The sequence below is a fragment of the Martes martes genome, assembly GCF_963455335.1.
Source record: "Martes martes genome assembly, chromosome: 8".
Lineage (NCBI taxonomy): Eukaryota > Metazoa > Chordata > Mammalia > Carnivora > Mustelidae > Martes > Martes martes.
Window position 1 is genome coordinate 120,776,727 of NC_137895.1, and position 25,981 is coordinate 120,802,707.

The following is a 25,981-nucleotide window of genomic DNA, read 5'->3' on the forward strand; positions in this document are numbered from 1 at the left end:
CCCACTTGATAATGGGGAATAATCGTTTTAATGTACTGTTGGATCGTATTGGCTAGTATTTTAGTGAGAATTTTTGCATCTGTGTTCATCAAGGATATTGGTCTATAATTCTCTTTTGATGGGATCTTTGGTTTTGGGATCAAGGTAATGCTGGCCTCATAAAATGAGTTTGGGAGTTTTCCTTCCATTTCTATTTTTTGGAACAGTTTCAGGAGAATAGGATTTAATTCTTCTTTAAATGTTTGGTAAAATTCCCCTGGGAAGCCGTCTGGCCCTTGGCTCTTGTTTGTTGGGAGATTTTTTTTTTTTTTTTAAGACTTTATTTATTTATTTGACAGAGAGAGAGAGAGAGAGATCACAAGCAGGCAGAGAGGCAGGCGGGGGAGGGGGCGGGGGAAGCAGGCTCCCTGCTGAGTAAAAAGCCAGATGTGGGGCTCGATCCCAGGACCCTGAGATCATGACCTGAGCCAAAGGCAGAGGCTTACCCACTGAGCCACCCAGGCACCCCTGTTGGGAGATTTTTGATGACTGCTTCAATCTCCTTACTGGTTATGGGTCTGTTCAGATTTTCTATTTCTTCCTGGTTTAGTTTTGGTAGTTTATATGTCTCTAGGAATGCATCCATTTCTTCCAGATTGTCAAATTTGCTGGCGTATAGTTGCTCATAATATGTTCTTTTAATTGTTTGTATTTCTTTGGTGTTGGTTGTGATCTCTTCTCTTTCATTCATGATTTTATTTATTTGGGTCCTTTCTCTTTTCTTTTTGATTAGTCTGGCCAGGGGTTTATCAATCTTATTAATTCTTTCAAAGAACCAGCTCTTACTTTCATTGATTTGTTCTATTGTTTTTTTGGTTTCTATTTCATTGATTTCTGCTCTGATATTTATTATTTCTCTTCTCCGGCTGGGTTTAGGCTTTCTTTTTTCTTTCTCCTACTCCTTTAGGAGTAGGGTTAGGTTGTATATTTGAGACCTTTCTTATTTCTTGAGAAAGGCTTGTATCGCTATATATTTTCCTCTCAGGACTGCCTTTGCTGTGTCCCACAGGTTTTGAACTGTTGTGTTTTAATTATCATTTGTTTCCTGAATTTTTTCAATTCTTTAATTTCCTGGTTGACCCATTCATTCTTGAGAAGGATGCTCTTTAGCCTCCCTGTATTTGGGTGCTTTCCAACTTTACTCTTGTGATTGGGTTCTAGCTTCAGAGCATTATGGTCTGAAAATATGCAGGGAATGATCTCAATCTTTTGGTACCAGTTGAGACCTGATTTGTGACCCAGGATGTGATCTACTCTGGAGAATGTTCCATGTGCACTAGAGAAGAATGTATATTCTGTTGCTTTGGGATGGAATGTTCTGAATATATTTGTGATGTCCATCTGGTCCAGTGTATCATTTAAGGCCTTTACTTCCTTATTGATCTTTTGCTTGGATGATCTTTCCATTTCAGTGAGGGGGGTGTTAAAGTCCCCTACTCTTATTGTATTACTGTCGATGTGTTTCTTTGATTTTGTTATTGATTTGTTTATATAATTGACTGCTCCCATGTTAGGGGCATAGATATTTAAAATTGTTAGATCTCCTTGTTGGACAGACCCTTTGAGTATGATATAGTGTCCTTCCTCATCTCTTATTATAGTCTTTGGCTTAAAATCTAATTTATCTGATATAAGGATTGCCACCCCAGCTATCTTTTGATGTCCATTAGCATGGTAAATTGTTCCCCACCCCCTCACTTTAAATCTGGAGGTGTCTTTGGGTCCAAGATGAGTTTTTTATAGACAGCATATTGATGGGTTTTGTTTTTTATTCATTCTGATACCCTGTGTCTTTTGATTTACATTTACATTTTAGCCCATTTACATTCAGGGTAACTATTGAGAGATATGAATTTAGTGCCATGGTATTGCCTGTCAGGTGCCTGTTACTGTATATTGTCTCTGTTCCTTTCTGGTCTACTACTTTTAGGCTCTGTCCTTACTTAGAGGACCCCTTCCAATATTTCCTATAAAGCTGGTTTGGTGTTTACAAATTCTTTTAGTTTTTGTTTGTCCTGGAAGCTTTTTATCTCTCCTTCTATTTTCAATGATAGCCTAGCTGGATATAATAATGTTGCATGCATGTGTTTCTCATTTAGTGCTCTGAGTATATCATGCCAGTTCTTTCTGGCCTGCCAGGTCTCTGTGGATAATTCTTCTGCCATTGTGATATTTTTACCATTGTATGTTACAGACTTCTTGTCCTGGCCTGCTTTCAGGATTTTGTCTTTGTCACCAAGATTTGTAAGTTTTACTATTAGATGACGGTGTGTGGGCGTATTCTTATTGATTTTGAGGGGGGTTCTCTGTGCCTACCAGATTTTGATGCTTGTTCCCTTTGCCATATTAGCGAAATTCTTTACAATAATTTTCTCCAATATACCTTCTGCTCCCCTCTCTCTTTCTTCTTCTGGAATTCTAATTACTGTAATGTTGTTTCATCTTATGGTATCACTTATCTCTCGAATTCTCCCCTCATGGTCCAGTATGTGTCTCTCTTTTGCTTAGCTTCTTTATTCTCCATCATTTGGTCTTCTATATCACTAATTCTCTCTTCTGCCTCATTTATCCTAGCAGTAAGAGCCTCCATTTTTTATTGCACCTCATTAATAGCTTTTGGTTTCAGCTTGGTTAGATTTTAGTCATTTCTCCAGACAGCGTTTCTTTAATATCTTCCATGCCTTTTTCGAGCCCAGCTAGCACCTTGAGAATCGTCATTCTGAACTCTAGATCTGACACATGACGAATGTCCATATTGATTAGGTCCCTAGCTTTAGGTACTGCCCCTTGTTCTTTTTTTTTTTTTTTTTCCTGGTGAGTTTTTCCGCCTTGTCATTTTATCCAGATAAGCATATATGAAGGAGAGAATAAAATACTAAAAGAGTGGCAAAGACCCCAGAAAAATGTCCGTTAACCAAATCAGAAGAGACCCCAAATTGTGGGGGGGAAGAAAGGGAGCAAAAAGAAGTTCAAAAAAGAAATTAAAAAAAAAGAAAAAAAGGAAAAAAGAAAAAAATATGTATTCGACCGGTGAATAGAACAGAGCCACCACTTAATTTTGGAAGTATTTCGGTCTCTTTGAAGAAACTACCTCCCAAAATTCTAAAAAAAAAAAAACTTACATATACATATACATACACACACACACACACACACACACACACAGAGACACACACACAAATAAGGGTAAACACGTTGAAGGGATGGAATATGACTGTAAAGATGAAAATTTTAAAAAATTCTAGAAAAAGAGTTGATAAGATAAGTTGGTTGGGAAAAGAAAGAAAAAGAATGTGGAGAGAATTTGCTCAGGCTGGAGAGTAGAACAAAGCCTTGTGGTAGATTTAGGGTATATTTTGATCTATTAGAAGAGGTTGTATCCCAAAATTTTTTAGAAGAGAAAACCCAATGTGTATACAAAAATTCAAGTTAGATAACAATTAAGGATAAAATATGAGTATAATAAGGTTCAAAAAGATTTTCTTTTTATGAAAGGTATTGTTAAGATAAATTAGTTAAAAAACATTAAACGAGGAAAGAGTAAAAGTTAAAAAAATTAGAATAAGAAAAAAATAAAATTAAAAAAAAATTAATTAACTTTGCAAGAGTAAAGAATCATGGGCAGAATGCCATGAATTCTATACTTTGCTTTCTCCTCCTCTGGAATTCTGGTGTTCTCCTTGTTAAGTGAGCTTGGTCTTGGCTGGATTTCTTGCTGATTTTCTGGGGGAGGGGCCTGTTGTAGTGATTCTCAAGTGTCTTTTCCCGAGCCGGAATATCACGACCCTTGCCAGGGGCCAGGCTAAGTAATCTGCTCAGGTTTGCTCTCGGGAGCTTTTATTTCCTGAATGGGAATGAAAATGGCGGCCTCCCAGTCTCCAGCCTGGGGGTGCTTAGAGCTCGGGACCCCACTCCTCAGTGTGCCTCGGGAGAAAGTGCTTAATCACTCCTGCCTTCCTGGCCTCTGGCTGTGCTCCGAGCTCATCCAGCCTGTGACTGAGTGTCTCTGTCTCTGGCACTCAGCCCCGCCTGGAGTTTCCAAACCCAGCAGATCCCTGCCACTCTTCCAGGGGGGTTTCCCCGGATCTGCCACTTGTGTGGTCCCTGTTCAAATAGCAGTGCCTGACTGTGCCACAGATTACAGCTTAAGGTAACCCCGAGTTGAGCACTCATTCCTTGGCTCTGTCTCTGTAGCCAGCTTCCCCGCTCTAATACCTGGGAGCTCTCTGATACTCAGACACCCCCAATCCCTCTGTGACCCCACGGGACCTGAGACCACGCTGTCCCCACGAGGGCTCCACCCCTACTTAGCCTCTGGAGCAATGTCCCTCAGTAGAGCAAATTTTTAAAAGTTCTGATTTTGTGCTCCGTTGCTCCGCTGCTTTCTGGGAGCTGGCCCCTCCTCCCTCCCCCCCCGCAGTCTATCTTATCGTCGCTTTGGATTCACTTCTCTGCAGAAAGTAGTCGATTTTCTGTTTCTAGAATTGCTGCTCGTCTTCTCTTAGATCTCCTGTTGGATTTTTAGGTGTTCTGAATGGTTTGATAACTATCTAGGTGATCTCCTCCTACCTGAGATCATCTCAGCCTGCTACTCCTCTGCCTTCTTGACTCCTCCCCAGTGGGATTATTTTCCCAGTTTGTCTATCTGATAAGTCATTATTAGTGTATAAGAAATGCCATAATTCTGTATATTGATTTTTTGTGTTTCTAAAATCTTTGTCACATATCTTTGACTACTGAATTCATGTATTCTCACAAATTTTTGGTGGTGTCTTTTGGCTTATCTACATACAGTATCCTATCATCAGCAAATAGTGACAGTTTTACTTCTTCCTTTTTAATTTGGGTGTCTTGCCCTCTCCTCTCCCTTACACTTACCCTTCCTCTTCCTCTACGCCTTCCCCTTTCCACCTTCTTTTTATTTCTTGGCCTAATTGGTATGGCTGGGATACACAATAGGATCTGAGTAAAAGTGGTCGGAGTGGGTATCATTGTTTTGTTCATGATCTTAGAAGAAAAGCTTCCAGCTTTTTTTTACCATTGAATATAATGTTAGCTGTGGCTGTTGTCATTATGTCTTTTCTTATGTCTAGTAATGGTCCCTGTGTACCCACTTTATCGAGAGTTTTCATTATAATTGGATGTATTTCATGAGATGCTTTTCTCCATCTGTTGAACTGATATGATTTTTTAGATTTTATTTATTTATTTATTTATTTGAGAGAGTACAAGTCGGGGGTGGTGCAGAGGGAGAGGGAGAAGCGGACACCTTGCTGAGCAGAGAGCCTGACACAGGGCTCAATCCCAGGACCCTGAGATCATGACCTGACATGAAGACAGATGCTTAACTGACTGAACCACTTGGGCTCAATGTAATTACAGTCTTCTGATGCCTATTTTGTCTAGTTTGAGTATAGCTACTTCAGTTTCTTTTTGTTTTCATTTGCATGGAATATCTTTCTCTAGTCCTTCACTTTCAGTCTGTTTCTGTTCTTTCTTTGAAGTAAGTCTTTTTGTAGGTTGCATATAGATGGGTCATGTTTTTTTATCTATTAATCATTCTCATCTTTTTTGATTAGAGTATTTAGTCCATTTACATTTAAAGTAATTACTGATAGGTATATATTACCTGCCATTTTGTTAATTGTTTTCTGGCTACTCTCATAGTTCTCTTCTATGTTCCTTCTTTTTCCTCTCTTGTGGTTTGATGGCTTTCTTTAGTGTATGTTTAGATTTTTTTCTCATTTTCTTTTGTATATTTACTATAAGTTTTTGCTTTGTGTTTACCATGAGGTTCACATATAACTTGCTGTGCGTATAACTTCCTGTTTTGAATTGATAGCAACTTAAATTTGAACACATTCCAAAACTTTACATTTTTACCCTTCTACATGATTTTTGTATTTTTAGTGTGTCATTTTGCATTTTTTTTGAAGATTTTTATTTGTTTATTTGACAGAGAGAGAACACAAGTAGGCAGACAGGCAGGCAGAGAGATAGGAGGAAGCAGACTCCCCCAAGAGCAGAGAGCCTGATGTGGGGCTTGATCCCAGGACCCTGGGATCATGACCTGAGCTGAAGGAAGAGGCTTTAACCCACTGAGCCACCCAGGTGCCCCTGTATTTTTTTTTTTTTTTTAAGATTTTATTTTTTTTTTTTTTTCAGAAAGAGAGAGCACACAAGCAGGCAAAGAGGCAGGCAGAGGTGGAGAGAGAGGCAGGCTCCCCGCCGAGCAAGGAGCCTGATGCGGGACTTGATCCCAGGACCCTGGGATTATGACCTGAGCTGAAGGCAGTGGCTTAACCCACTGAACCACCCAGGCGTCCCTCATTTTGTATTTTTTATTTTATATGTCCCTTAACTAATTATTATAGTTTTAGTTAATTTTACTATTTTTGTAATTTAATCTTCATTCTTGCTTTATAAGTGATTGATCTACCTTTACTAGATAATTATCTTTTCCAATGAGATTTTTACTTTTGTATGTTTTCTTGTTATTAATTAGTGCCATTTCTTTTTAGGTTAAAGTCATCCTTTTAACATCTCTTGTAAAGCCATGTTTAGTGGTGATGAATTCCTTTAGCTTTTGCTCATCTGGAAAACTTCTAATCTCCTTCAGTTCTGAATGATAATCTTGCTTGGTAGAGAATTCTTGGTTGGAGGTTTTGTTTTGTTTTCTTTTGTTTCATTAGCACTGTGAGTACTGTCTTTTGTCTGTAGTTTCTGCTGAAAAATCTGCTGATAGCTTCATGGGTTTTTTCTTGTATGAATAAGTTGTTTTTCTCTTATTGCTTTTAGGATTTTCTCTTTAAGTTAACCTTAACCATTTTAATTATAACATGTTCTGGTGTGGATCTTTTGGGTTCATCTTCTTGGGAACTCTCTGAGCTTCCTGGACCTGCATGTTTATTTCATTCTTTCTCCAGATTAGGGAAGTTTTCAGCTATTGTTTCTTTAGGTAAGTTTTTTGGTGTTTTCTTTCTGTCTTCTCCTTCTGGGACCCTATGATAGGAATGCTATTCTGCTTGATATTTTACTAAAGGTATTGCTTTGTTTTCATTGTTTTTTTTCTGTTCCTTCTGGGTGAGTTCTCGTTGCTTTGTATTCCAACTTTGGATTCATCCAGCTTGCTGTCATACCTGCCCAGTATATTTTTCAGTTCAGTTATTGTATTTTTCTGTTCTGTAACTTTTGTTGGATACTTTCTTATGTTTTCTAACTTTTTGTTGAATATATCACTGTGTTCATCCATTCTTTTCCTAAGTGTGATAAGCTTCTTTATGACCATTATTTTGAACTCCGTCAGCTTGCTGTTTCATTAATGTCTTTTTATGATATTTTTTCTTGTTCTTTCATTGGAACGTATTCCTGTTTCTTTATTTTGCCTCACTCTCTTTATTAGGTAAATTAACTGCTTCTCTCAGTCTTGAAGGAGTGGCCTTGTGTACGAAATTTCGTGTAGAGCACAGAAGCACAGTCCCTTCTGAGCAAAGCTAGGTGCTTACAGGGTGTCCCCTGTGTGGATTGCCTGTGCCTGTCTGCTGTGTCAGGGCCCAGTCTATGGTGTGGGAGTGGATGGGGCTAGTGCCTGATTGGGCTGTGTCTCACAGATGTCGTGTGTCCGGGTGGTAGGCAGGGCTGTTGCCCTCGCCTAACTGTTCTTCATGGCTGTGCTGTGAGTGTGGGCAGAGTTCTCCACTGATTGTGATTACTGGTTCTAGCACATTAAAAAGATAATTCCAAACTGGCACTTGCTAACATGGACATTAGTAAGGTAGGGTGAGATCACTAATATGGCTCCTACCAGTGTCTCTGTTCCTGAAGAAAGTCCTAACAGTTTCCTGCCTCTCTGGCAGGCACTTCCAGATTGATAAGTGGTTCTTGTTTACATATGGTCCAGGCGCTTTTCAAAATCCCAAAGGCTGGATTTTGAGTGAGTCTGCATGGCTAGCCTTTTAAGAGCAAGTTCTTTGTTCCCTACAATCTCTGGTTTTCCTGGATATAATTGCCATTGGTTTTCAAAGCCCGACATTTTGGGGACTCTGCTTATGAGCGTTCTTAAGGTTAGATGTCTAGGGAAAATGTATTTATATTTGAGATCTCTCCTGATTGCAGATCACAGTGCCTGGGATGGGGGTTTTGGGCCAGATGGTGTCACTGCCTCTTCTGCCTGTCTCAGTGGTTTTTGTCCTTGGTCACAAAAGTTCTGTTTGTCCAGTTTTCTGGTCTTTTTAAGAGTAAATTATTTCATATGTAGTTGCCTATTTGTTACATTCATGGGATGGAGTGACTTTAGGGTCTTCGTACACTACCATCTTGAACCCAACCCCATAATTTGGTTGCTTTTGAGTATATGATGATATTTGAAAGACTTTAATGAAACTTAAATTTGACTATAACTTATCCTCCACAAATTTCCTATAAAATCTAAGTGTTTTTATCATTATTCTAGAATTTATAGTTCTGAGATGTCTCCTAAGACAAATATTTCCTTCTTTTTCCCCTGTGTCAGAATTTAGTTTATCATAGCAAGATAAACCATTTGAAAGGAGAGATACAAGAAGCCATATGCTCCTATAGTTCATGCGTCCAGTAGCTGAATATGAAATGACAGACCAATGTTTGGACTATTTACTTATGATGCCTCCTATTACAATTAAGTGATTATATATGATAAAATTTATAATTATGTGTTTCTTCTGCTTCAGTGGGAATTTAAACTGAAGTCTTTTCTTTTGACGTGAATAAAAGATACTCATTCTAAAAGTCATGATATTCTGACTCATAACAGATGTTCCTTGTGGCCCAGGCACAATTTGTAGAAATCTTTCCATCAGTGTTGAAGTTGCCCAAGAGTGCCGCTATACTACCATCACTGTTACGTTATTCATCCTCAAAGGAGTCACACTGGGGATGTTTGGGGATTTTCACACATCATTTTGTAATCGCATCTAGTATTCCTAAGTGACCTTAAGAAGGTTAATAGAGAGGCCTATTATAGACATCAAAAGACAGGCCATTTCCTGCTGGGTTATATCATAGGTTATTTAGCATAGGAAAAAAAAATGTTAGGTATAGCTCTTTCTCTTCTAGGACTTTTTTTTTTTTTTAAGTTGAAATTTGATGAAAATGAATACCCTTACATGGAAAATAAGCAAATTGGTAAGGAATAACCTACTTTTTTAAAAAACTAGATACAAAGTAGGTGGGTATTATTGAAAATGTGCATGAGTTAATATAGATACTTTACTGTTAGCCAGAAATGCTGTCTCTCTCCCAGCTAGTCTGTTGTTACTGTGCCACATGCTGCTCTAACACCCTTGTTACTAGAGCTTGCTTCCGAACCACCCTTAGGTCAGGGTCTTGAGAAATTGTTCTCAGAGGTAATCTGATATTAGATGCTTAAACTGTGTTATGCTGTAGCAGTGTAGCATTCTGTTGCTGTTTTGCTGTAGGTTGCTTTGTCTGCTTCAGCACTGAGAATGTGAAATCCCAGATGCACGTCCTGCTCTGTATGCCAGGGCCTGGTTCTGCTGATACACTATAGCTATCAGAATTATCTGTAAGAGGCACAGGCACATTTCAGTAGGTGCCGTTTAGAGGTACCCAATAGAACATTTCCTGGAAATATTTAGCCCTCCATACCTGGCAAATTCCTCCTTATTCTGCAGTTCTTATTCTTAGTCGACCTTCATCTTTCCCAGAGTGCCTGTTTTGCCTTCCTGCCTGTCCAACACTGTTCCTCTTCTGTTGTTGTCACAGTACCCCAGCACAGCGTATACTGTCTTATTGGTTTTTCACTTGTTTGTATCCTCACTGAATTATTGTATATTGAGAGCTGGAGCTAAGTCTCTTTCACCTGTGTATGCACACTATATAGCAGAGTTTTATACCTGCTGGAAACTCGGTTAATATTTGATAAATAAATGTTTAAATGTTGATGGGAATTTTAAGTGCTGTATTAGGCCAATGAGTTATATTTTTTAATTTTTTGCAAAGGTTTCACAAGTCTTTGAGGAAGTTTTTAAATAGATACACACACATACACACACATACGTATGTATAACATACGTTTATAAATATATAAAAACATATTTTGTGTGTTTAAATGAGGAAATTGGTGACAAGGTAAGTGTAGGATAACTAAATTGGGAGGAGCAAGAATTGGGGTTGGAAATATACTTGATAGAGGTGTACTGCATATTCGACTTGAGCTTTGTAATGACAAGTTATATGTAATGACAAATGAGGAATTATTTTTTCTTCTATTTTTTGGTAGGCAGGTTTTTAAGTGTCCTTTATTTCACACCTAGAAGGTAATTTCTTATTCTTTTATATATAATTTTGGTTCTATGGTTATCACTTGTCCAGACTTCTGTCACCCTAGGACGATCTTACTGATAATTTGGTAAGGCGGTACTGATGCAGTTTCCTGAACCTGCCTGTAGCGATGATGCCCATGATAGTACTAAGGTGACCGAAGCTATGTACTTGTCTGTTGTTTCATTTAACTTCTATTAAACAGATATTATATTTATATTTCTTCTGTTCCAGATTATGATTTAGATTTTTTTCCAGCTTTATTAAGATATGATTGACATAAAATATCGTATAAGTTTAAGGTGTACAATTTGTTGATTTGATACATTTATATATTATAAAATGGTTTCCACTCCATAGTATTAGCTACTACCTCTATCCCCTCATTCAGTTACCATTTCTCTTTTGTGGTGAGAATATTTAAGGTTTACTCTTAGCAGCATTCATGTGTATGATACAGTATTACTAGCTAGAACCACCATCCTATATATTAGGTCCCCAGATTTGTTCATCTTATAACTGAAAGTGTGTACCCTTTATTCAGTATTTCCCATTTTCAGCAATCCCCAAGCCCTGCTAACTACCCCTCTCCTCTGTGTGAGTTTGACTTTTTTGGATTCCACACGTAAGTTAGATCATATGGCATTTGTCTTTCTGTATCTTACTTGTTTTACTTAGTATAATGTCCTTACGTCTCATCCAAATTGTCACAAATGACAGGATTTCCTTCTTTCTTGTTTTTGATAATATTCCTTTGTATGTGCGTGTGTGTGTGTGACTGTACCCCACATCTTTATCCATTCATCTCATGACACATTGTTTCTATATCTTGGCTATTGTGAGTAATGCTGCAGTGAAAATGAGAGTGCAGAAAACTCTAAGAGATCCTGATTTCAGTTCCTTTGGATATATATCCAGAAATAGGACTGCTGGATCATATGGTGGTTCAATTTTTAATTTTGGGGGGCAGGGGGAAACTTCATACTATTTTCCATAGTGGCTCTACCAGTTTGCATTCCCAGCAACACTGCCCAAGGATTCTTTTTTCCCATAGCTGCTTTAACAGGTATGAGGTGATATCTCATTATGCTTTTCATTTCCATTTCCCTGATGATTAGTAATATTGAGCTCTTTTCATGTACTAATTGATCATTTTATGTCTTCTTTAGGAAACTCTATATTAAATTCTCTTGTCAATTTTTTATTTGGGTTGTTAGTTTTTTTGCTATTGAGTTATGTGAGTTCTGTATATATTTTGAATATTAACCTCTTATTAGAGATACAATTTAAAAACATTTTCTCCCATTCTGTAGGTTGCCTTTTCATTTTGCTGACTGCCTTTTGCTATGCATTTTTGATGTACTCCCACTTGTTGATTTTTATTTTTGTTGCTTTTGCTTTTGTTGTCATATCCAGGAAATTGCTACCAAGACCGTGTCAGAGATCTTGTTCTTCGTGTTTTCTTCTGGGAGTTTCAGGTCTTAAATATAAGTCTTTAATCCATTTCAAGTTCGTTTTTGTGAATGATACGAGACAGAATTCCAGTTTCATTTTTCTGCATGTGGTTATCAAGTTCTCCCAACACCATTTATGGAAGAGGCTATCTTTTTTTTTTTCATTGAATATTCTTGGTTTTCTTGTCAAATATTAGTTGACCATTTATTTAGAGTTTCTTAGCCTCAAGGTGCTTACTAGCTAGTAGAGACAGACACAAAAAAATATGTAATTATAACAAATTACAAATAGAGGTACTTGCAAGGTGCTTTAGGAGCCTTGTGGTTCAGGAAAGGTTTATAAGAAAATGTGCTCAAGCTGTGTTATTCTTAGCCTGGAAGAAAAAAGAAAGATGTTCTGTCATAAGTAAAGACTTGGTAGTGTGAAATGGCTTGATACCCATGGAATGAATAAACAGAGGAGTTGTGAAAATACATGGCACGTTTTGGGGATTACCAAACAGTACATTGTTACTAAAGGATTAAAGTCTTCAGTGGGATGGGGGAGAGATAACACTTGGAGTTACTGGCAAGGATAATGAGTGGTCCTAGATAAGTTAAGGAGGTTGGGTCTTACCTGGGAAATCTTGTTAAATGGCTTTAAATAGCAGTAGTATAGATGAATTTTTAGGGCCTAGGTAAGAAGCCAGGAGATTATATATATTAGACAAGCAATGATTGTTCAACTGCAGGATGAAATGTTAAGAGATGGGGAAAGAGTTATTCAGGAGATTAACAAATGATGACATATTGGTGACAGGGTGAGGAGCGAGGGCAGAGCAGCGGTATGAAAGAGAAATATTGGGTGAATTGCTGGGTTTTACCCTCAAGTAGATGGCAGAACCATGAATGAGTTAGGAAATATTGTACAAAATGGGAATGACTGCAGTAATAGCTAACATTTATGGAGTGTTTCACTAAGCACCAGGCACTGTGCTGTATGCTTTGCATGTATTACCACTCTTTTACTGTAATAACCTATGAAGTAGATACACTGTCACCCATTTTTTTAGATGAGGAATCTGAGACACGGAGGGGAGAACTAAGGTCCTACTTAGGTAAGATAAAAAACACAAAACCAGGCATTTTGGCTCCACAGCTAAACACTTGGTCTCAAAATTGTATTTATGATACCAGTATTGTGACTCTTACTGATGTAAGTAATGGCATCAAATCCACCCTCTTGTTATACTTTATATCTCACAACACAGCACATAGAATGATAATGGGTAATGTCTTTAAATGTTACTTAAGTGGTTACGTTAGTTGGTGGAACGTAACAGCAAATGACTACCTGTTACAATAATGAATCGGGGTGTTTTTTTGCAAAGTAGAAGAGCATTGAATTTACAAATGATTTGTAAACAATGTAGCAATTGAAGACAAGTTTAGAAATAGGCAATATTTTGAAAATTTTGGGCAATTCCCCATTGTATAGATTGTTTTACATTTTTAATAGAAAGTGTTTTGTGTGTGAGGAATTTCAATATTAAACCTCTTAATGTTTTTCTTTGTTTAGTTAACTTGGTATCTTACACAGAGTAGAAACTCAAATAGCAGATTGGGAACAGGAGGAAAGAAAGCAGAGACAGCACCAATCCTGAAGGAATATTTTTGGTGGAATAGGAGCCGTGCACAGTGGAGGGTGCCTTGGATGGGAGCACTGACCTTGATCAATTTCTGTGAGAGGGAATGCAGAGTCTTATGTGGGTATGGTAGAGATAGTAAATATGGTGGGAGTAGATAGAAGGCCCCTTTTATTTTATTTTATTATTTTTTATTTGATTGGGGGGCAAAGGGAGAGAGAGAATCTTAAGCAGACTCCACGCCCAGTCACAGAGCCCAACTCCGAGTTCAGTCTCACAACCCTGAGATCATGACCTGAATTGAAATCAAAATGCTTAACTGACTAAGCCACCCAGGCACCCCAGGAGGCCTCTTATAACGCTGCTTTATTTTCATGGAAATAAGAGAAGTAAGGTTATTAAGCTTTCATCTACCATAGTCACTGGAACCCCTCTGGTCAAAGATTAGTGATTTCTGTACTGTGACATCCAGTGCTCACTTCCTTTTTGAAATATGTCTTCACTTGACTTTTTTGAAATACTGTCTTCACATGACCATTCTCTCTCAGTGTTCCTTCCACCTTATTGTTGCTCCTCAATCTTCTTTGCCTAGTGCCTATTTATCTTCTTTTTTTCTAGGTCTAGGGTTAAATAAGAACTACTTTATTTCTGTTTGTAATCCCTAGGAGATCTCAGTTCAGGCTCATGACTCTGAACACTGTGTGTATGCCAGTGAGTCCCTAGTGTATATTCTAGTCCTGACCTCTCAGTTGGATTCCAGGCCTGTCCATTGTCTTTTGTGAATCTCCTAGGTCTCTCAATGTGTCTACAACTATAATTTGATTCTCCCTCCCCAAATCTACTGTAGTCCTTATCTCTAGTCTTCCTTTTCAGTGAATGGCCACTCTGCTAATCAGTTCTAAAACTTCAGGCAATCTTGACCACTTCCCACTAGCAAATTTTCATGGCAGTGCATTCAAAATCTGACCCTTTCCTCTCCTTTTTACCATGTCCACCATGGCTCGAGCTACCTGTCATCTCTCATCTAGACAATTGTAATAGCCTCCTTTCAGGTATCCTTGTATCTATCATTGGCCCAAAGTGAGTCTATTAAAACCTGAATCAAATGACATCAGTCTTTTGTCCAAAATCAACCAGTCAGTATCTTCATCTCACTCAAATATAAGCCAGAATCCTTGTTACGGTCTACAGGGCGCCACATATTCTAAGCTCTCCTCCCCCTTAATTCTGTCACTTTATGTTATGCTGTTCTCCCCTTGGCTCACTTTTGTCTCCAGCATGGCTTCTTTTCTGTTCCTTGAACATGTCTGGCATTTTCTCTCCTTACAGACTTCTGTATTTGCTGTCCTCTTTGCCTGATATACTGCCCCCCATAATTAATATGACTCCCCCTCTCATGTGTTTGAGCTGCCTTTTAAATGTAATGTTATCTGAGGGGCCTTCCCCTGCCACTGTTCAGAAACTGGAATCTCTTGTCCCAGGTGCTCTTGGTCCTCCTACTTGCTTTATTTTTCTTCATACCAGTTATTATCCCTTGACATATTATAGACTTGTTATCTTTATTCTCCTACTAGAATTTAAGGTCCTTGATGGTAAGGACTCTTATTCCTTCTTTCTTTGTAATATTCCAGTGTTTAAATTAGCAAATGTTTGGCTCTTATAGGTATTTAACAAGTATTTATGAAATGGGTTGAATGAATGAATGTTTAATGAACAGCTTTCCTGTTTATCTCTAAATGGCTATGTAAGTCCGTTTTGATCTAATTGAGTGTTTTTTCCCCCCTCCACAGCACAATGGTCAGTTCTGTTCAAGGAAATACATATCCCAACCAGGCTTCAGTATATAGTCCTCCTCCTGCTGCTGCTGCTGCTACCGCTGATGTCACTATATACCAGAATGCAGGAACTAATATGTCCCAGGTGCCAAACTATAATTTAACATCATCAACTCTGCCTCAGCCAGGAGGCAGTCAACAGCCACCTCAGCCACAGCAACCATATTCTCAGAAGGCTCTGCTATAGGACTTGGGATTCCTCTTTGTGGCAAATATCTGCTAAATGCCGCCGACAATGTTGTGAGAGTCTTTAATATCATAAGGTTTGTTTATCCTCAGCTTCTAGGAATCTATCTTGGTCTACAGGTTCAAATACTCGAGAAGGTAGAACTCTCTTCAATTTGCACTGACTTTTTAGAGGTTCTCCCTTTCCCCCTCCCCTAGAGGAATGAAACTACTTACAACATTTAATTCCTTTCATAATATGAAAGAATTGATACAAGATTATTTGTCTCATGAAATTACCTGGTCTGCAAAAAGTCAAACTTACAAAAACTGTTGTGGCAAATGTTATGTACATATATTGCTGTGTAACTTCATTAGTGGCCATTTTGAATCACAGTGGTGATCATGTGAATATATTTAACACTGTTAAATTAATTTACATTGCTATTTTATTTTAATCATGAACAACTACCATGTTTCATAATGTTTTGTGTAAATTTAAGATAATTACACTATTCCTTTAAACTGCAAGAGAACAAAGCTGTAGCATATTTACGTGAAGGCGTTATGTTGTCCATGTTTCAGTTTCACATTAAACTGAACCTTCCTTTGACTAATTGTGAGCTAAACATACGTATTTTATGTCTTTCTGTAGCCTCTGCATACTAGCTGTCATCACACCAGCGTACAGTAGCTGAATTTTTGGTTCAATTATAGCAAATGATGATACTCCCTTTCAAACTTTTACATTCGGCATGATATTTCAGAATAGTGTGGGACCATGAGACAAAATTAAGTAGGATCACATTCTTTATATCTTATTTTTAAAGAAGTAATGTTGGTTTACTATTTCCTAGTTGAAGATAGTTAATTAGATTTCTCAGCTGTATACTTGTGTTTATTGGTGGCAGTGACACCAAAGATAGAGGCAATGGATAGAAATTTTTAAACTGGAAAGAAAACCTGAATTACACTACACTTTCAAAGTCTCTTGTAATTATTTAGGACATAAACAAAATTCGATTCATCTGTCGTTTCCCACTATTAGTCTTTTAAATATGTCTTTAACACATTGTATCCTTTAATTGTTCATTAAAATGGATATAAGTAGATGTTTCAAAGTATTCTATATTCCTGGTTTTGCTTCATAGTTTGTATATTTATTCTTATCTTTCAAACTGGACTTTTGGGGCTCCTCTCTCTTAAAGTTCTAATGGAATTATTTTGGCCCTTTTCAGAAGTATTTTTGAATGAAGGCTTTCCCTTTGATCTACATGAAATATGTTTTCCACTGATACTTTAATCTTCTTGAATATTTATCATTTCCCTAGTTGTGCTATAATTTAACACTATTTAAACAACTGAAAAATTGAGTTCAGCATTATATTAAATGAATTGACTTAACATGTTTCACACCATAAATGAAAATTTAATTTGCATTTTCGAAGACTGCTGTAATCAGGTAGATTATTCCTTTCCTTTTTGACAAATCATTCCTTCTGTGGCAAGTAATTTGAATGGTGACTCATATTATAGGTTCAAATTTACAGCATTGTCTTCAACTTCAGTATGTCACCCTAGTGTTGTGTTAACCTGAGTTTAGAGTATGTTGCCCTCAAACAGTAACTTTAGAAACTGAATTCACACTTTATACTAAAAAATTTTTAATATATTGTTTCTTGATAAATATTGTCAAACAGATTATAATCTTTTTCACTCCAATTTGAATATTCTAGTTTAACTGGTAGACTTTTTCCCAGGTCATAATGTATTTTTCTCTTTGTCTTTTGATAAATTTTTGTTTACCAGTGGTAAATGTATCATTTTCCCAGTTTAACTTGATATCCTTCATGCTGTAACATCAGTTATACAGTCTCTAGTATGCTTTTTGACCTATCAAAGTCAATGAATGGTGAGATGAAAAACTACCCTTATTACAATACATATACATTTTTCTTACCTATTACTAGCCTTATAAAGGCTTAAATGATGAGCACTTAAAATTGATAACTGTATTAGTTTGTGCTTTGCATTTATTTGAAATATAAAAATACCAGATAGAAAAATTCCAAAGCAGAGGAACCTGGATTTTCCATCATTCAGATGACATGGCAAGGATAGAAATAGGAAAGTATCAGTTAGGAGCACAAATGATTTTGTTCTGAAACCGGTGTATGTATCATACTCTCAAAAAGTCTTTTTAAAATATAGCTGCCCCTTCCCTTTTTTAAGGAGTAGAATTATGTATAAAATGAATTAACTATAATGTAGATTTCTGTGAAGCAAATTTTACTTCTCTGTTTATTTCCTTTATAGAATTTGAATGTGTATACATAAACGTGAATTTTTCCATAAGTACATACACTCATGGAAAAATTCAGCCAGTTACTGTCTAGCGTAAGTAACTGACAAACCCATGGCCAGTTGGATGTGATAATCTTATCATTGCCATACACCTGCTAGGACTAGTGTGTAGTGTGTACTTATTGTGATTTTACAGTCTCTCCAATTCTAGGGTCATCCTTCTCTGTACCTCTCTCTCCTACTCAGTGAGGGACCATTTTAGGGGCCTGGAGATTCCTGTCTTTATGTTACAAGCTTCTGGAATTTTGTTTCTATAATTTTTGTATTTAAAATGCTTAATAGACCATTAACATTTTTTTTGGTACAATTTTCATGTATATATGACATGTGTAATTCAGTTCGGACATATCTTTAGTCCAAAGCTTCGAGTTTATGTAAGACATATTAGTGTCCTATATGATAAACTATGCAGCTATAAAAAAAATGATCATTTTCTAAAATGAGGTCCATTGGTATTACTGATCAAATGCTCATCTGTTTAATACTTTAAAACCAGTTTTCTTTTTCTCATACATTTCCTTGGTTTATTATTTTATTAGCAATTGTACTAATAATTATAGCTTTCTGTTATATCACTTTTTAAATATTTAGTAACAAAATTAGTTTTAAGTTTTCATTCTTACATCATTTTCTTTCTTTTTTTTAATCAGCTAACTTCCTGCCCCCTTCAAAATAAAATACATGGGGGAGCCTGGGTGGCTCAGTTGGTTAAGCGGCTGCCTTCAGCTCAGGTCATGATCTCAGCGTCCTGGGATCAAGTCCCACATCAGGCTCCTTGCTCCGCAGGAAGCCTGCTTCTCCCTCTGCCACTCTGTCTGCCTGTGCTCACTCTCTCTCTCTCTCTCTCTCTGGCAAATAAATAAATTAAAAAAAAAAATAAATAAAATACATGGAAGAAAGTTAGCTAAATATTTTCTGAAGGCCTTATGTTCAGTTATCTTTTATTTCATAATCATCGTTTGACTAAGTATTCTTGTCAAGTCACTAGATTATTTTCTATACAATTTATGATGATATGCCCACCCCAGTTTTTAATCAAAGCTGAGTTTTATGTGTTCTTTTTTAGTATGATCTTTCTTTAAAATTCTAAAGCTTAAGTCATTTTTTCTGAAGTTTTCTTAAATTCAGCAATATTTTTTTCTTTATGTTTTAGAGCATTTTAAATCTTAGTATTTAAAATCATAGATTTCCTTGCTGAACAGAATTTATCATTTTTATTTGTGATAACCTCTGGTCATTATGTAGTTTGCTGATTTTCTGGCTCTTTAGCTGTGCTAATATTTCCCACTACTACTGTTGTCTGTCTGTTGCTTCTTATAGTTTCTTAGAATTTCAGATAAGGATTATATATTAAATTATTGAGTCAGCATTCCCTCAGATAAAAGCAAAAGGGACCAGTCTTAATGATCTTCTGGTGGTCAGAAACTTAAAAATAGGTATGTCTATTTTGAAGAATTATTATATCCCAATTTTTTTATCAGATATCCTCATCAGTAACAAATATTTTTAAGTGTACAGCTTCAAAATACGTATGTATATGTATTTACAAATTGTACAGGTTCTACTCTGGCAATTTATATTGTGCATTATGCAACACTCTGAAAAACAAACATCTTAGGAGGGTCAGAGAAAAAGAATATTAATAGAAATTCTAATATTTTCCTTCTGTATCTCTGGTTCATTTTGTCTCTGTCCTAGGGTGTGTCTGTCTGATTTTGAGACCGTTGCTTTAGACATTAAGATTAGACAGGGAGTGGGAGATTATTACTAAATTGGCCTGTTGAAGTAAGTATAAGTATCTGATATTATAAATGGCGTTTTTTCCAGCAACTTTTTATGTTGAGAATTTTCAGACGTACAAAAAGATTGAAAGAATAATGATATATTGAATACCCAAATACTCTGTCTAGATTCACTATCGATAACATTTTGTCACACTTGCTTTCTTCATGTATGTTTATATACGTGTGTATATGTATGTGTGTGTCTTTGTGTGTACACACATACTGTCTTGTGTGAATAGAGAAGTTACAAACATTGTGAACCATACTCCTAAGTATTTTATCATGTATCTTGTAAGGATAAGTACATTCTTTTACACAACCTAAATCTTTATCACATCTAAGCTAATTAACCATAATTCTGTGATATTATTGTTACCAAATGTCCCCAAGCTGTTATTTATAGATAAATTTTTTAAAAGTCCAGGAGCATGGGCCACATTTCTCATGTTCCTTTATTCTTTATTAATCTGGATTAATCTTCCTGTCTTTTTTCCTCCCTGCTACTGAGTTTTTAAAGATCTATACTAGGGGCATCTGGGAGGGCTCAGTCATTAGGCACCTGCCTTTGGCTCAGGTCATGATCCTGGGGTCCTGGGATGGAGTCCTGCATCGGGCTCCATGCTCAGTGGGAAGCCTGCTTCTCCCACTCCCCCTGCTTATGTTCCCTCTCTCACTGTGTCTCTCTCTGTCAAATAAATAAATAAAATCTTTAAAAAAAAAATAATGAAGACCTACATTAGTTGTCACATAGAACTCCACATTCTGGATTTATCACTTTCTTTATGGTGTTAGACCTAATGCTCCATTTTCACTATAGTACTTTATTACTTAATCCTAAAGGAATTACAGTTAGAACCATGTGATTTATGGTTAAAAATTATTAATATTTTTGGGTTCATATCAGAAAACCATACATAGAAATGAACATTATTAACCTTAAAATGTATAACCTTGAAGTATATAACAGACTGCATGCTCAAGTCATTGATGCAACCATAACTCAGTACAGTTTTGTGTCCTTTTTTTTTTTTTTTAATCTTATTATTCATTTGAGAGAGAAAGCACGAGCAAGGTGGAGGGGCAGAGGGAAGAATAAGCAGATGACTCCCTGCTGAGCAGAGAACCCCAGTGCAGGGCTTGATCCCAGGATCCTGGAATCATGACCTGAGCCAAAGGAAGACACTTAACCGACTGAGCCACCCAGATGCCCTTGTGTTCTTCATTTTGAATTGCATTTAGAATCTGAAGGAAATTTATGCCTTTAAAAAAAATAACTTCCTTTTCCCCCATTCACACCAAAATTAGCTTTTCTCAAGTTCATGTACCTGATTTACTCTGATGGCTTTTTAAGTAGTTTTTAGAAATGTAATCAACAATGATAGAACTTCATGTTGTTTTGTTTTGTTTTGTTTTTAAGTAGCCTCCATTCCAGCGTGGAGCCCTATGCAAGGGTTGAATTCAAGACCCTGAGATGCAGATCTGAGCTGAAATGAAGGGTCAGACGCTTAACCAACTGAGCCACCCAAGTGTCCCAGGACTTCGTTTTTTGGATGCATGCATTTTGGCATGTTTATTTTAAAAGACTTCTCATTACCTTATAGATCTATCTTCTATTACGATATTGAAATTAGTGAAGAGGGAGGAAAATCCTTCTTAAAAGTTTTCATTGTTACTTCTTTTCCTCAAGTTGGTTACTAAATTGGAATCAGACCAAGTAAAATTTACAACCACAGTCAAGTTAGAAACAAGTGCAAGTTACAGTAATGTACACTATCAGGTTATTAAATAGCTGGCATTTGGACCTTAGATTATTCTGGTTAGTTAATTTAAAAAAAATCAAATATTTGTTTGTGATCCATTGTTTCTGTGGCAGGATATAGGAAGTTTGTTTTGTTTTTAGAAAGTTTTTTTTAAGTCCAGGATCACCCTATTACTTTAAAAATGAGATATGGTGTTTAAACAGTTGAGAATGTTTTCACTTAATTATGTGTTATATAATATGTTAGCCAGTTTAGATACCAGATATTATGAAACAACCATGTGATACGGTGCTTTTCCTCAGAACCAAAAACAAACACAAGAATACCCCTATGCTACTTTGGAATTTGCGCCTCCTCCCTCAGACAAAGGAAGGTTTCAGTATAAGTATTCTTGATGTTCTGTAATTTAAAAATATAATGATAAACTCTAAATGAGTTGCATAAATGACTAAAATAGTTGTAATCAAGGATACAGGTAAATTCACTTTTAATATTTTCCAAAGGGGCAGGCAGCCTGGGTGGTGCAGCTGGTTAGCGTCTGTTTTTTGGTTTCTGCTCAGGACCTGAGCTCTGGGTTGTGAGATCGAGCCTCATGTCAGGCTCTGTGCTCATCATAGAGGCACAGAGTCTGCTTAGGAACTCTTCTCTCACTCACCCCCATTTCTATAAATGGTGTCCATTTCTATAAATGGTGAATGGCACATGATAAAACAGTTTTATTAATTTGCATTGTAAAATCTATCAGTTTGTGGCCACATGGGTTTCTTCTAAAGAAAGTGGTGGTACTTGGTTGAGGATAAGAGTAAGAATAAGAGCTAATTTAGATTGTTTACTGCAGTTCTGTTCTGCTATGAAGTGGAAATTTCAGTTCATTGCCCTAAGGAAATCAGAGGATTGGATTTTAACACATAGATATCTTTTGTCAAAAGAATATCTTGCTAGATAGTTACCTTAAGCAGATTCATAGGAATCTGTCCGGGCTGCCTTCTGATTTATAAATTGTAGTGTTAGTATAACTACAGAATTCTTCGAGATTTGCAGAGCGTCTGCTTTAGATCCTCTACCTCTGTCCACCTTAAATATCCCTGACATTCAGCAGCTACCCTCTCGTAGCTTAGAGGAGGAGCATGGGATGGGGTGGAGTACTGCGGTACTGAGACTTAGGGATGTGATTTCTGCCATTTGTATTATGCTTTCAGAAAATAATTGGGGTATTTTATTTTTATTAGAAAATGCTTGAGCCTTTTGTTTATGTTTGAGTGATCTCATCAGAGACATCTACATTCCAGGTAGGAGTGCTTTCATTTAGTAGTACTTTAATTTTCACTGGTGCTGATTTGGGGTGGTGTGGGGGTAATTATTAATTACAGCTCTGAAGCATATACTGTGGGTTTTTTTTTTAAGATTTTATTTATTTTATATATATATATGTGTATATATATATATGTGTGTGTGTGTATATATGTGTTTGTGTGTGTGTGTGTGTGTGTAGAGAGAGAGAGAGAGAGAGAATGAGCAGGGTTAGGGGCAGAGGGAGAGGGAGAAGCAGGCTCCCCACAGAGCAGGGAACCTGATGCGGGACTCAGTCCCAGGAGCAGAGATCATGACTTGAGCCAAAGGCAGATACTTAACCCACTGAGCCACCCAGGCGCCCTGCATATACTGTTTTTGTATATTGCTTCAAACTAAAGGAGATAGGTAGCATCAGACTATGTAAAATGTTACTGTTCTTGATATTCTCATATACAAACTAGGTGATGTTGGAGGCCCTGTGCTACTCTGGCCTTCCTTCAGCTGTTTTGTTTACTTAGGAAGCAGATTGCTTGAGACATTAACATGCTGGCTGAGAGAGTATTTCTAACATTCCAAATAAGAGGTAAAATCAGCAGTTGCATTTTTTTACATCACAAATATTTGGCCTGGAAAAATGCCATTATACATAGTTTAGTTTCAAGTTATTACTGAAAACAAACATTAGCTAGTTGTTAAAGGTTTTTTTCCTAATCAACCTTTTTCTTATGTGTCAGTCAGTTACATGGATCTTTTATTTTATATATATATGTGTGTGTATATATATATGTGTGTATATATATATATATAGTTACATAAAACAATTCTAAGAATAAAATATATTTTAGTTTTCTTGTGCTTTAGAAGATACCTTGCTAGCATTAAGAAAGTTTCTTTACTAAATTTAGGTTATTAAAGGAATCTCGTAAAGAAGGCTTATAGCAAATATTTAATAAAGTAGAAAAGAAGTAGATAAGCTTTTTATAGCTTTTTTTTTGTAGAGGGCGGAATACAAACTGCCTTTCAGTTTATCACTGCTTGTGTCAAAGGGAATAGTCACTGCCTTATTTATAGCATCTTTGCTGCCTCATGCATGTTTTTTCAAACAATGTCCCAGAAATGAATACTTTTTAGATTTCACCAGAAAAAGTTCTTTATCTGACATCATAGTAAAAACTAATTTTAATTTTGTCTTTGTACAGTTAATATGTTTTTCTTCTTTTTAAAAGGTTGCTTAGATTCTGATTGGTCTTAGTGAAATGTTTTAAAGTATCAGGATAATTTCATTTTATTCATGTGGTTGCAAAATATTAATTTACATGGGAGGGCACGTAGGCTAATGGATTTTCTTTAGGTGAAATTAAATGTGGATTTGAAATAGGAAGACTTCCAGTAGGCGGAATGGAATCACATGAGGTTACAAGTTCAGTTATTGTGCCTTTTGCTTATTCCATTAAACTTTCTTCCCTGTGTGCCTTTCATGTATTTGAAAGATGATAATTTCCCTAAAGGTTTTAGCATGGTAGGACAAAATTCTGTTTTTATTTTAACTTTCATCCAGCATTTATGTGTATTTAACTCTTCTGACTGGTATGTTTGAAATGCAGAAAATACCCCAAATTTTTATTTGCTGAAGAAAACTTACTTTAACATGGTCCTGTTGATGCTTTCAGTAGGGACAGGTTAAAATTGAGTAAGTGCCCAGTTTATACTCAAGTTTTTTTTTATAATAATTCAAAATGGCCAGGAAAATTGTTTTCAAAAATTAAGCCAAAGGGTATGACTGAAGGAGCTGAGTTAGGTAATATGTTTTAGCAGTTTTGTCAAAAGTACACATTTTGAGATTAAAACCTCATTTGAAGTGCTGTTTTCCATGTTTGACCAAGAGGTATGCATCACTAAATTAAAATTGAGTAGCCCGATCTAAATACTTTGTTTAATATCTTTTGAAAGTGGTATTTCTAAGTATTCTTTTTCTCTATTAATTCATGGCTAATTAATCAAATGCTGTTTATAACTCATTATTTTCTAGATACTTACTCCAGGAGCTGTCGTTTGAGAAATACAAATTCTCTACGGAATGCTTAAAATCACTTTAAGAGACACCTGAACATGGGTAGTTGTTTCCAGCAGTTGACTCTTGTATATTGGACTTGTTATAATTCATTTGAACTGGAGTTCATAATAGTATTCTTTGGGTTCTGCTGTAATACAAACATGTGTTCTGAAAATTAGGTTATGCATTGAAAAAACCTTACTAAGGGCTTATGGGGGAAAACAGGGTTAGAGACACAACACCAAAATTTCAGCAATGCCAGCACTTAGGAATAAAGATAGGAATCTAAGAAAAACAGCACAGTTTTATACCTATCAAATGGTTAATAAATATATAAACATTACCATACATATGGCACTTTACTTTGAAAAAGACCTCAGGTGTGCCTGTGGAAGGTTGTGTTGGAAGGGTTGTAGCTTGTGGGTTTGGGGAAGGTGGTAAGTGGGGCTGCTGGGATCTGAGGTCAAGTTGTGACCCAGGTGTGAGGGGAGCGTGACAGCCCCGCAGTGAGCGTTGGTCTCTGCTGCTGGTTGGGGGGGCGGGGGGCGTGGTGTGGATTTTGGGTATTCCTGCGTCGCTCAGGTCAGCCAGGCACAGTTTTCTCTGTTTCACCTCGTGTTTCTCCTGGACGGAAGCCTATAGAAGCTAACTGAAATTTGCATTTTGCTCCTGTTCCTAGTGTATCGGTCTCCTGCAATAAATACATGGTTTCTAAATAATCATTATATCAAAACTGACCCTGAAAGTGATTTAGAGAATGAGTGGCTAGCCACCGTTTATTTCTAAATTTAGAAAAATTCCTTATAAACTTTCAGATGATAAGAATTATGGACATGGAGTACAGAATGCTTTCTTCCTCCTTCGATCAAAATCTATCCCAGTTGAACATTTGAACACATTTAGATTCAAAGAATTATTTATTATGCTTAAATACAGTCTTGAGAAATTGTATGCCCTACAGTTACCCTCGGGGCACCCAGATGGCTCAGTAGGTTAAGTGTCTGCCTTCAGCTTGGGTCATGATCTTGGTATCCTGAGATCGAGCTTGGCATCGGGCTCCCTGCTCAGCGGAAGTCTGCTGTCCCCCTAACTCGTGCTCTCACTCTCCAATAAATAAGTAAAATCTTAAAAAAAAAAAAAAAAAAAAAGACCTGCCCTCTTCCCACCTCAAAAAAAGGGAAGGAAAAGAAAATTAAGGCTCACCATTATTTTCTGACTTAAGTGAGCCTAGCCATTATGTCATTATTTTCATTGAGTTTTGTTTATTAACTATTGATTTTCATTTCATT

The 25,981-nt window shown here is 36.7% G+C and overlaps 1 protein-coding gene across 1 annotated transcript in view; it reads left to right on the top strand.

Moving 5' to 3' along the window:
- Positions 1 to 16,560, top strand: part of STAM (signal transducing adaptor molecule) — a 97,584-nt gene extending 81,024 nt beyond the window's left edge. The window contains exon 14 of the mRNA XM_080810100.1: positions 15,229 to 16,560. Coding sequence (XP_080666226.1) covers positions 15,229 to 15,460 — 232 coding nt within the window. The 3' untranslated portion in view covers positions 15,461 to 16,560. The remainder of the gene's footprint in view (positions 1 to 15,228) is intronic.
- The last annotated feature ends 9,421 nt before the right edge of the window (positions 16,561 to 25,981 follow it).